Source organism: Ailuropoda melanoleuca, chromosome 1, assembly GCF_002007445.2.
Source record: "Ailuropoda melanoleuca isolate Jingjing chromosome 1, ASM200744v2, whole genome shotgun sequence".
Taxonomy (NCBI): domain Eukaryota; kingdom Metazoa; phylum Chordata; class Mammalia; order Carnivora; family Ursidae; genus Ailuropoda; species Ailuropoda melanoleuca.
Genome location: NC_048218.1, coordinates 24,971 through 35,645, shown reverse-complemented (window position 1 = coordinate 35,645; position 10,675 = coordinate 24,971). Strand labels below are relative to the sequence as shown.

The 10,675-nt window shown below is 52.9% G+C and overlaps 1 protein-coding gene across 4 annotated transcripts in view; it reads right to left on the bottom strand.

Annotated features, from left to right (window-relative positions):
* The window catches only part of LOC117801030 (disco-interacting protein 2 homolog A-like), a 16,769-nt gene extending 6,938 nt beyond the window's left edge, over positions 1–9,831 (bottom strand). The window contains exons 1-6 of one of the 4 annotated variants that reach the window (XM_034654070.1): positions 8,060–9,829; positions 7,821–7,932; positions 6,575–6,684; positions 5,960–6,090; positions 564–576; positions 157–280 (exon numbers count right to left, since the gene is read on the bottom strand). In XM_034654070.1, the coding sequence (XP_034509961.1) occupies positions 573–576; positions 5,960–6,090; positions 6,575–6,684; positions 7,821–7,932; positions 8,060–8,071 (369 nt within the window). In that variant the 5' untranslated portion in view covers positions 8,072–9,829 and the 3' untranslated portion in view covers positions 157–280; positions 564–572. Of the gene's footprint in view, positions 1–156; positions 412–456; positions 577–5,959; positions 6,091–6,574; positions 6,685–7,820; positions 7,933–8,059 lie in introns of those variants that run through there. The other 3 variants (XM_034654065.1, XM_034654055.1, XM_034654059.1) reach the window with 3 other exon arrangements.
* Between the last annotated feature and the right edge of the window lie 844 nt (positions 9,832–10,675).

Sequence of the window (10,675 nt, the reverse complement as noted above, 5' to 3'; positions counted from 1 at the left end):
AGCACCACCTGCCGCACTCACCTGCTCACCACCTGCAGCATTCACCTGCTCACCACCTGCCGCATTCACCTGAGCACCACCTGCACCACTCACCTGCTCACCACCTGTTTACCACCCGCATCACTCACCTGAGACCACCTGCAGCACTCACCTGCTCACCACCTGTTTACCACCTGCAGCACTCACCTGCTCACCACCTGTTTACCACCTGCTGCACTCACCTGAGCACCACCTGCAGCACTCACCTGCTCACCACCTGCAGCACTCACCTGAGCACCACCTATTTACCACCTGCAGCACTCACCTGAGCACCACCTGCAGCACTCACCTGCTCACCACCTGTTTACCACCCGCAGCACTCACCTGAGCACCACCTGCCACACTCACCTGAGCACCACCTGCAGCACTCACCTGAGACCACCTGCAGCACTCACCTGCTCACCACCTGTTTACCACCTGCAGCACTCACCTGCTCACCACCTGTTTACCACCTGCTGCACTCACCTGAGCACCACCTGCAGCACTCACCTGCTCACCACCTGCAGCACTCACCTGAGCACCACCTGCAGCACTCACCTGCACAGACACCACAGGGCAAAGCCGAGGCCACAGTAGGGGTCAAGGCAGATGGCGATCTGCCTAGAGGGGTACAGCTCACACTGCAGCTTTATGGAGCGGCACAAGGCACTTGTGGCTGCATGCGACATCTTAAGGAGTAAAATGGAAGTTCCGGTCAGTGCCATGAAGGAGGAGAGAAAGTGAACAGTGATTGCCGACCACAGCCAGACACAGTTACGTCCTTAAAGGATGGCTGGCTCAAATCCCCATACAGACCAAATAATACACAGGAAATGGCACACTAAAGACCTTCTAAATGAGATTTCAGAATAAAAAAAAAATTTAATGGCGCTCTTGGCTCCTCATAAGGAGACAGACTCATCAAAGCCACCTGTTCCCAAAGTCAGTCATAAATTCTCAAGTTTAGATGTTACCATAAAACATCAAAATATGCAGTTCTCAGGCTAACCTGATTCTGGGCATTTACTGGTATTTAACGCAAACTTCAAGGAACAATATTGTTACTTCAAGCTGTGGCTGAGAGTGGGGGCCTGCATAAACCTACCCCCAACACCCTTTCTGCCCACCCCATCAGAGGCGGAAACAAATAGGAGCTATGACCACAGGACCCACCTTCACGCCTGCTAAGATCCCCGTAGTTGACACGCTGAAGTCCAAGTATGCAAGCACATCTGGAGACGGGGGCCTGAAAATGCTCACCACCTTCTTTTTTGGTATGTCATCTGTGGAAGCAGTGACCCCAATGTTAACACTACTCCAGGCTCTCAAAGGGAGAAAGAAAACATGATCCGTACCTGGGGAGCGCTGGGGAGAGCCAGCGCAGAACCTAAGGGGGACTGGAGACGGCAGGCTCTGTGCATATATGGGGCAGCTCGTTTTAACCTTCAGGGAAATGTCATGTGGAGGAGACACACCATCACTGCTCTGAGCGTGTGGTGACCTGGACAGTGGGCGAGGTTCATTTGCCAGCGGGAGAGTTCAGAGGACAGGGACTTGCCAAAGGTCACAGAGCCTGTGGCGAAGCCAGTATTAGCGAGAGCACAACCACAGCGAGAGCTACGGACAGGCTCTCAGGGCTCTCCCCACTTCGCCGTTCCTGTAAGACCACAAGGTGGACTCAAGGGAGGCGAGGGGTGGAGCCTACGCTGCAGCAAGCTGGCAAGGCAATGAGACTCTCCGGAGCCAGTCTGCTCCGGAGCCCACCCCGGGCCCTACACTGGCTGCCCTGGACCAGCTCCCCGGTTCTGTAGATGGGTATTGGGCAGGTGGCCACAGACAACACAATCCCTGACCACTTGCCCTGGAGCACAAGGACAGATGCCTGCCAGGTGCGATGGGGAAGGAGGGACACCGCCTGCTCCTTGGCTGGCACCGCTGTGCGTGTGCATCACACGTCACCCACAAAGCCTGTGGGTGCTGCGAGTTTGGGGCGTCTCAGCCCCAGGCTGACCTCATGGCTCGAGGCAGAGCAGTGCAGGGGTTCACAGCCCTTCCCGGTTGGCCCACAAGCATTTCATGGGGTAAGCAGCATTCACCAACGACGGGACAAAGGACCGAGGTGTGTGTGCTGAGGGGCCAACTGCCGTAGAGGCATGGGTAGCACGCGAGGAGGGGTGGTCCGTGGGCACACAGGCCTCCAACAGGGACTCCGCCCCGCGGGTGCAGGGGTCCTGCCATGAGGGAGACCCAGAGTGAGCTGCGGGTGGCCCAGTGGCAAGCGGGCCTTCAGCAGCTATGTCAGCTGCTCTCACCCTACTTTTATTGTCTGGTGGCAGGAGTACAATCCGTACAACAAAGAAAGGAAAGGCGGTGTGTCCCGGGGGCCAACACACACACCGACGGAGCCGAGGATGCGCACCTGTATCTAGGATGGTCGGCCAGGTCCTGACGTCCACGGCGGCCGCTGCGTCTTTGGACTTGAGCAGCCGCATGATGGCCTGTGTGGTGAGGACGCAAGCGGACTTGCTGACCTGCAGAGCACAGGGTTGAAGGCGTGAGCAGGGACGCAGGGCCTGGCAGAGAGGACGCGGTGGACCGCACAGGCCCCCCACCCGCCCCCGGTCAGGCCTGCCTGGCCGGTCCGCAGTGCACAGGTACCTCCACGATCATCTTGACAGTGGGCAGCGTGGTGGCGAGGTTCTGGGGGTGCGGGGGCCGCACGGTGACAGGCACACAGCCGCAGTACAGGCAGCCGTAGAAGGCAGCAATGAGGTCCACCCCTGCGAAGACACGTGGTCAGAGAGGGTCAGCGCAGGGGTAGAACATGACGAATGGCACCTAGTACCACGGAGGGCCAAACAGATTATAGGGTCTCAGTCCCACACTACCTGGATAAAGCCGCGACTACTCCAAACTGATTTGGTATTAAGACAGAGAACGTGAAGGGCTGTAAAAATCTGCTTTTTGCTCCTTTTCCTGCTTCTATTCTTGCTAGGACCTGCACCCCCACTTTACACATGCAAATGGTGTAAGTCCTCCTTGTAAGGGACTAGGAGTTAATCCTTTCTTTAGAATAGACAATCCTTTCTTTAGAATAGACAACGTCTAAGGAACTTCCAGACTGAGCCAAGGCCCCCTGGCTCCAAGGACCATCAGCTAAACCAGTTCCCCAGGACTAAGAGGGCACGCACACCAAACCACTGTCCTCAGTAAAACCCCCACGTCCCCCAAACACGGGACCCTCTCTCCTTTCCTGAGTCTCCCACTCTGTCCACAGCTGCACTCTCCCTACACCTTCAACACAGTACTCTCACCCCTGCCGGCCTGCATTTGATTCCTGTCTTGGCTGGACCTGCCGGACTCCCTCTCGGTATTTGTTGAACTCAGTTTTATTGGTGGCATACAGAGACTATCCTGAGAGGCTGGAGAGGCAGAGGAGGGTGTGTCCGTGGCACAGAGGAGGGCACAGGGGGTAGGAGGCCTAGAGTTCCGGAGCAGCACTAGGCCTGCTGTTCCTGTGCACGGTGGCCAAGCGCAGGGTAGGTGAGCAAGGGAAGGAGGAACCCTTTCGAGGGACAGGCTGCCCAGCTCCGAAAAGGAGGAGAACATGGGAGGGGGAGGGGTCCGCCCACAAAGGAGAGCAGAATGGCAGGAGGTGATAGGGAGGATGAGGCAGGGGGTCTGCCCGCTTGGAGAATGGGAAACTTAAAGGCCGTACCTCCTCCTTGCACATCTGTTCCCAGACCAGGGCATTCTACCTTGCTCTCAGTTACACACAGTAGTAACACGTGACCACCAAAGTGTTCCTTCAAATTTCTAAATGTTTAAAATCCCTCCTATTTAAGACTTAGGGGGAATTTACGGCACTTAAAACCTGTACTTCCATTTTGAACTCAGTCCAGCTTGAGACGCCTGCCCCCCCACACCCTGGAGGCCCCTCTAGTTGCTGCCCTCAGAGCACACAGGCCCCCACCTGGCATCCCCAGGCTACAGGACACCAGCCTCAGGCTATTTCAATTCCAGGGTCAAAATAACTATGTCCCACTTAACCTGGCTGGTGGGTTTCACCGGATTCCAAGTTCCCAATGCTCCATCAGTATTAATAATGGGCACTGAGGCCAGGGCGGTTCAGCATGGTCAGAGCAGGCCGGGGCACGTATGCGCGTCTTACACCCAGTGTGCTTGCTGCACGAGGAGAGACACCGCCAGAAGCTCCCTTCCTTGAGCTCACAGAATTCATACTGCTCCCTGAACGCATGTATTTCCAGGCGCACAGGTGGGGAGAATCCAATTGATCCCACCAGCAACCCCCCCTTCTGCAGCTTCCAGAGAGCATGGGTTCTTAATCCCTTGGCTCATACACCCCTTTGTTTTTTATTTATTTATTTATTTTATTTTATTTTTTTTTGCATTTTTTTTATTTTTAATGATTTTTTTTTTATTATACTATGTTGGTCACCATACAGTACATCCCCGGATTCCGATGCAAAGTTTGATGCTTCATTAGTTGCGTATAACACCCAGTGCACCATGCAATACGTGCCCTCCTTACTACCCATCACCAGTCTATCCCATTCCCCCACCCCCTCCCCTCTGAAGTCTTCAGTTTGTTTCTCATAGTCCATAGTCTCTCATGTTTCATTCCCCCTTCTGATTACCCCCCCTTTCTTTATCCCTTTCTTCCCCTACCTATCATCCTAGTTCTTATGTTCCATAGATGAGAGAAATCATATGATAATTGTCTTTCTCTGCTTGACTTATTTCTCTTAGCATTATCTCCTCCAGTGCCGTCCATGTTGCAGCAAATGTTGAGAATTCATTCTTTCTGATGGCTGAGTAATATTCCATTGTATATATGGACCACAACTTCTTAATCCAGTCATCTGTTGAAGGGCATCTCGGCTCCTTCCACGATTTAGCTATTGTGGACAATGCTGCTATGAACATTGGGGAGCATATGGCCCTTCTCTTCACTACGTCTGTATCTTTGGGGTAAACACCCAGTAGTGCAATGGCTGGGTCATAGGGTAGATCAATTTTTAACTTTTTAAGGGACCTCCACACTGTCATACACCCCTTTGAAAACTGGAACGACGTCCTGGACTCCCCCCTCACTCCCAAGAAATACACAACACACCCTGTGAAGTGCAGTGCATTGCGGCGGGGGGGGGGGGGGGGGGGGGCTCCCCATGGGACCCAGCTGTACTTCCAGATACTCTACTCTCCACCTGTGGGCACATTTTCAGATGTAAATTTAGACCTTCAGGATGCATTTTCTTTTTTGTTGTTAAAAATGGCTTAAGAATGGTGTCAAACAGTCTCCAAAGTAGAGAAGAGCATCAGGCCCCGACCTCCCTGCACCCTCCGGGTTCTCAGTTATCAAGATCCCACTGTTGGCTACAGATCTTTTCTTCCATCTTCCTGTAGTGCAGCGTTCCTGGTGTTTCCCAGGTACTTCGGCTGCGCTCCTGCATGCTGCATCTGCTGCCTACATCCCCAGCCCTGAGCCCAGGGGCACGGCACCACTGCCGCCAGTGTAGACAGCTCGGGGCCACGGGCAGCACTAGCTGGCGTGTCTCTGCCTCCTCTCAGTCAGGGTGAATCTTGCCTTACCTCTGGAACCCAGGGGTACTTGAAGAGTGGGGACTGTGGTCACCCTGGGGAAGAGTACCCCCCCAGCCCAGATGATGTGGAGAACAAAGGCAAAAGAAAATGCAGATAAAATTAAATGTCGTTTTAACCTGCTGCCAATTGACTAATACTCAAGGCAGGCAGAGTGTAACATTCCTCCAAGAAACTCCCAATCTTAATGTTGATGCCTTGCTACAGGGAAAAACAACGTTAGCGTGACAATAGCCAGGCCTCCAGGAGCCTGCGAGTCCTCTGGAGCAGATCAAAGTCCTTTTGGACACCTCCCTCTTCCTTACCTCCCCCAANTCACCTGCACAGACACCACAGGGCAAAGCCGAGGCCACAGTAGGGGTCAAGGCAGATGGCGATCTGCCTAGAGGGGTACAGCTCACACTGCAGCTTTATGGAGCGGCACAAGGCACTTGTGGCTGCATGCGACATCTTAAGGAGTAAAATGGAAGTTCCGGTCAGTGCCATGAAGGAGGAGAGAAAGTGAACAGTGATTGCCGACCACAGCCAGACACAGTTACGTCCTTAAAGGATGGCTGGCTCAAATCCCCATACAGACCAAATAATACACAGGAAATGGCACACTAAAGACCTTCTAAATGAGATTTCAGAATAAAAAAAAAATTTAATGGCGCTCTTGGCTCCTCATAAGGAGACAGACTCATCAAAGCCACCTGTTCCCAAAGTCAGTCATAAATTCTCAAGTTTAGATGTTACCATAAAACATCAAAATATGCAGTTCTCAGGCTAACCTGATTCTGGGCATTTACTGGTATTTAACGCAAACTTCAAGGAACAATATTGTTACTTCAAGCTGTGGCTGAGAGTGGGGGCCTGCATAAACCTACCCCCAACACCCTTTCTGCCCACCCCATCAGAGGCGGAAACAAATAGGAGCTATGACCACAGGACCCACCTTCACGCCTGCTAAGATCCCCGTAGTTGACACGCTGAAGTCCAAGTATGCAAGCACATCTGGAGACGGGGGCCTGAAAATGCTCACCACCTTCTTTTTTGGTATGTCATCTGTGGAAGCAGTGACCCCAATGTTAACACTACTCCAGGCTCTCAAAGGGAGAAAGAAAACATGATCCGTACCTGGGGAGCGCTGGGGAGAGCCAGCGCAGAACCTAAGGGGGACTGGAGACGGCAGGCTCTGTGCATATATGGGGCAGCTCGTTTTAACCTTCAGGGAAATGTCATGTGGAGGAGACACACCATCACTGCTCTGAGCGTGTGGTGACCTGGACAGTGGGCGAGGTTCATTTGCCAGCGGGAGAGTTCAGAGGACAGGGACTTGCCAAAGGTCACAGAGCCTGTGGCGAAGCCAGTATTAGCGAGAGCACAACCACAGCGAGAGCTACGGACAGGCTCTCAGGGCTCTCCCCACTTCGCCGTTCCTGTAAGACCACAAGGTGGACTCAAGGGAGGCGAGGGGTGGAGCCTACGCTGCAGCAAGCTGGCAAGGCAATGAGACTCTCCGGAGCCAGTCTGCTCCGGAGCCCACCCCGGGCCCTACACTGGCTGCCCTGGACCAGCTCCCCGGTTCTGTAGATGGGTATTGGGCAGGTGGCCACAGACAACACAATCCCTGACCACTTGCCCTGGAGCACAAGGACAGATGCCTGCCAGGTGCGATGGGGAAGGAGGGACACCGCCTGCTCCTTGGCTGGCACCGCTGTGCGTGTGCATCACACGTCACCCACAAAGCCTGTGGGTGCTGCGAGTTTGGGGCGTCTCAGCCCCAGGCTGACCTCATGGCTCGAGGCAGAGCAGTGCAGGGGTTCACAGCCCTTCCCGGTTGGCCCACAAGCATTTCATGGGGTAAGCAGCATTCACCAACGACGGGACAAAGGACCGAGGTGTGTGTGCTGAGGGGCCAACTGCCGTAGAGGCATGGGTAGCACGCGAGGAGGGGTGGTCCGTGGGCACACAGGCCTCCAACAGGGACTCCGCCCCGCGGGTGCAGGGGTCCTGCCATGAGGGAGACCCAGAGTGAGCTGCGGGTGGCCCAGTGGCAAGCGGGCCTTCAGCAGCTATGTCAGCTGCTCTCACCCTACTTTTATTGTCTGGTGGCAGGAGTACAATCCGTACAACAAAGAAAGGAAAGGCGGTGTGTCCCGGGGGCCAACACACACACCGACGGAGCCGAGGATGCGCACCTGTATCTAGGATGGTCGGCCAGGTCCTGACGTCCACGGCGGCCGCTGCGTCTTTGGACTTGAGCAGCCGCATGATGGCCTGTGTGGTGAGGACGCAAGCGGACTTGCTGACCTGCAGAGCACAGGGTTGAAGGCGTGAGCAGGGACGCAGGGCCTGGCAGAGAGGACGCGGTGGACCGCACAGGCCCCCCACCCGCCCCCGGTCAGGCCTGCCTGGCCGGTCCGCAGTGCACAGGTACCTCCACGATCATCTTGACAGTGGGCAGCGTGGTGGCGAGGTTCTGGGGGTGCGGGGGCCGCACGGTGACAGGCACACAGCCGCAGTACAGGCAGCCGTAGAAGGCAGCAATGAGGTCCACCCCTGCGAAGACACGTGGTCAGAGAGGGTCAGCGCAGGGGTAGAACATGACGAATGGCACCTAGTACCACGGAGGGCCAAACAGATTATAGGGTCTCAGTCCCACACTACCTGGATAAAGCCGCGACTACTCCAAACCGATTTGGTATTAAGACAGAGAACGTGAAGGGCTGTAAAAATCTGCTTTTTGCTCCTTTTCCTGCTTCTATTCTTGCTAGGACCTGCACCCCCACTTTACACATGCAAATGGTGTAAGTCCTCCTTGTAAGGGACTAGGAGTTAATCCTTTCTTTAGAATAGACAATCCTTTCTTTAGAATAGACAACGTCTAAGGAACTTCCAGACTGAGCCAAGGCCCCCTGGCTCCAAGGACCATCAGCTAAACCAGTTCCCCAGGACTAAGAGGGCACGCACACCAAACCACTGTCCTCAGTAAAACCCCCACGTCCCCCAAACACGGGACCCTCTCTCCTTTCCTGAGTCTCCCACTCTGTCCACAGCTGCACTCTCCCTACACCTTCAACACAGTACTCTCACCCCTGCCGGCCTGCATTTGATTCCTGTCTTGGCTGGACCTGCCGGACTCCCTCTCGGTATTTGTTGAACTCAGTTTTATTGGTGGCATACAGAGACTATCCTGAGAGGCTGGAGAGGCAGAGGAGGGTGTGTCCGTGGCACAGAGGAGGGCACAGGGGGTAGGAGGCCTAGAGTTCCGGAGCAGCACTAGGCCTGCTGTTCCTGTGCACGGTGGCCAAGCGCAGGGTAGGTGAGCAAGGGAAGGAGGAACCCTTTCGAGGGACAGGCTGCCCAGCTCCGAAAAGGAGGAGAACATGGGAGGGGGAGGGGTCCGCCCACAAAGGAGAGCAGAATGGCAGGAGGTGATAGGGAGGATGAGGCAGGGGGTCTGCCCGCTTGGAGAATGGGAAACTTAAAGGCCGTACCTCCTCCTTGCACATCTGTTCCCAGACCAGGGCATTCTACCTTGCTCTCAGTTACACACAGTAGTAACACGTGACCACCAAAGTGTTCCTTCAAATTTCTAAATGTTTAAAATCCCTCCTATTTAAGACTTAGGGGGAATTTACGGCACTTAAAACCTGTACTTCCATTTTGAACTCAGTCCAGCTTGAGACGCCTGCCCCCCCACACCCTGGAGGCCCCTCTAGTTGCTGCCCTCAGAGCACACAGGCCCCCACCTGGCATCCCCAGGCTACAGGACACCAGCCTCAGGCTATTTCAATTCCAGGGTCAAAATAACTATGTCCCACTTAACCTGGCTGGTGGGTTTCACCGGATTCCAAGTTCCCAATGCTCCATCAGTATTAATAATGGGCACTGAGGCCAGGGCGGTTCAGCATGGTCAGAGCAGGCCGGGGCACGTATGCGCGTCTTACACCCAGTGTGCTTGCTGCACGAGGAGAGACACCGCCAGAAGCTCCCTTCCTTGAGCTCACAGAATTCATACTGCTCCCTGAACGCATGTATTTCCAGGCGCACAGGTGGGGAGAATCCAATTGATCCCACCAGCAACCCCCCCTTCTGCAGCTTCCAGAGAGCATGGGTTCTTAATCCCTTGGCTCATACACCCCTTTGTTTTTTATTTATTTATTTATTTTATTTTATTTTTTTTTGCATTTTTTTTATTTTTAATGATTTTTTTTTTATTATACTATGTTGGTCACCATACAGTACATCCCCGGATTCCGATGCAAAGTTTCCCCCAGCTCTGATGGGACTGATTATTCATTCTCTTTTTGAGGGGCATTTGGAAACCATGGGGCTTTTTATTATTAAAGCTTTTTAGAATTAAAAAAAAAAAAGAAGCTGTGGTCCATATATACAATGGAATATTACTCAGCTATCAGAAAGAACGAATTCTCAACATTTGCTGCAACATGGACGGCACTGGAGGAGATTATGCTAAGTGAAATAAGTCAAGCAGAGAAAGACAATTATCANAGCAGAGAAAGACAATTATCATACGGTTTCACTCATTTATGGAACATAAGAAGTAGGAAGATCGGTAGAAAAGAAAGGGAAGAAGAAAGGGGGGGTAAACTGAAGGGGGAATGAACAATGAGAGACTATGGACTCTGGGAAACAAACTGAGGTCTTCAGAGGGGAGGGGAATGGGGGAATGGGATAGGCTGGTGATGGGTATTAAGGAGGGCACGTATTGCATGCTGCACTGGGTGTTATGTGCAAGTAATGAATCATGGAACTTTACATCAAAAACTAGGGATGTACTGTATGGTGACTAACATAATATAATAAAAATTATTATTAAAAAAAGAATATACACAAAGAAAATTAAGGAGGAATTTAAAATTTTTACTGCAAAAAAAGTGAATTAAACACAAAAGAAGATAAGAATGCAGGAAATAAGGGACAAAAATGTTATTGGACATAATCAAAACAAATAGCACAAAGACAACAGCAAGTCCCACCTTATCAATAATTACTGTAAATGTAAATGGATTAAACTCTCCAATCAAAA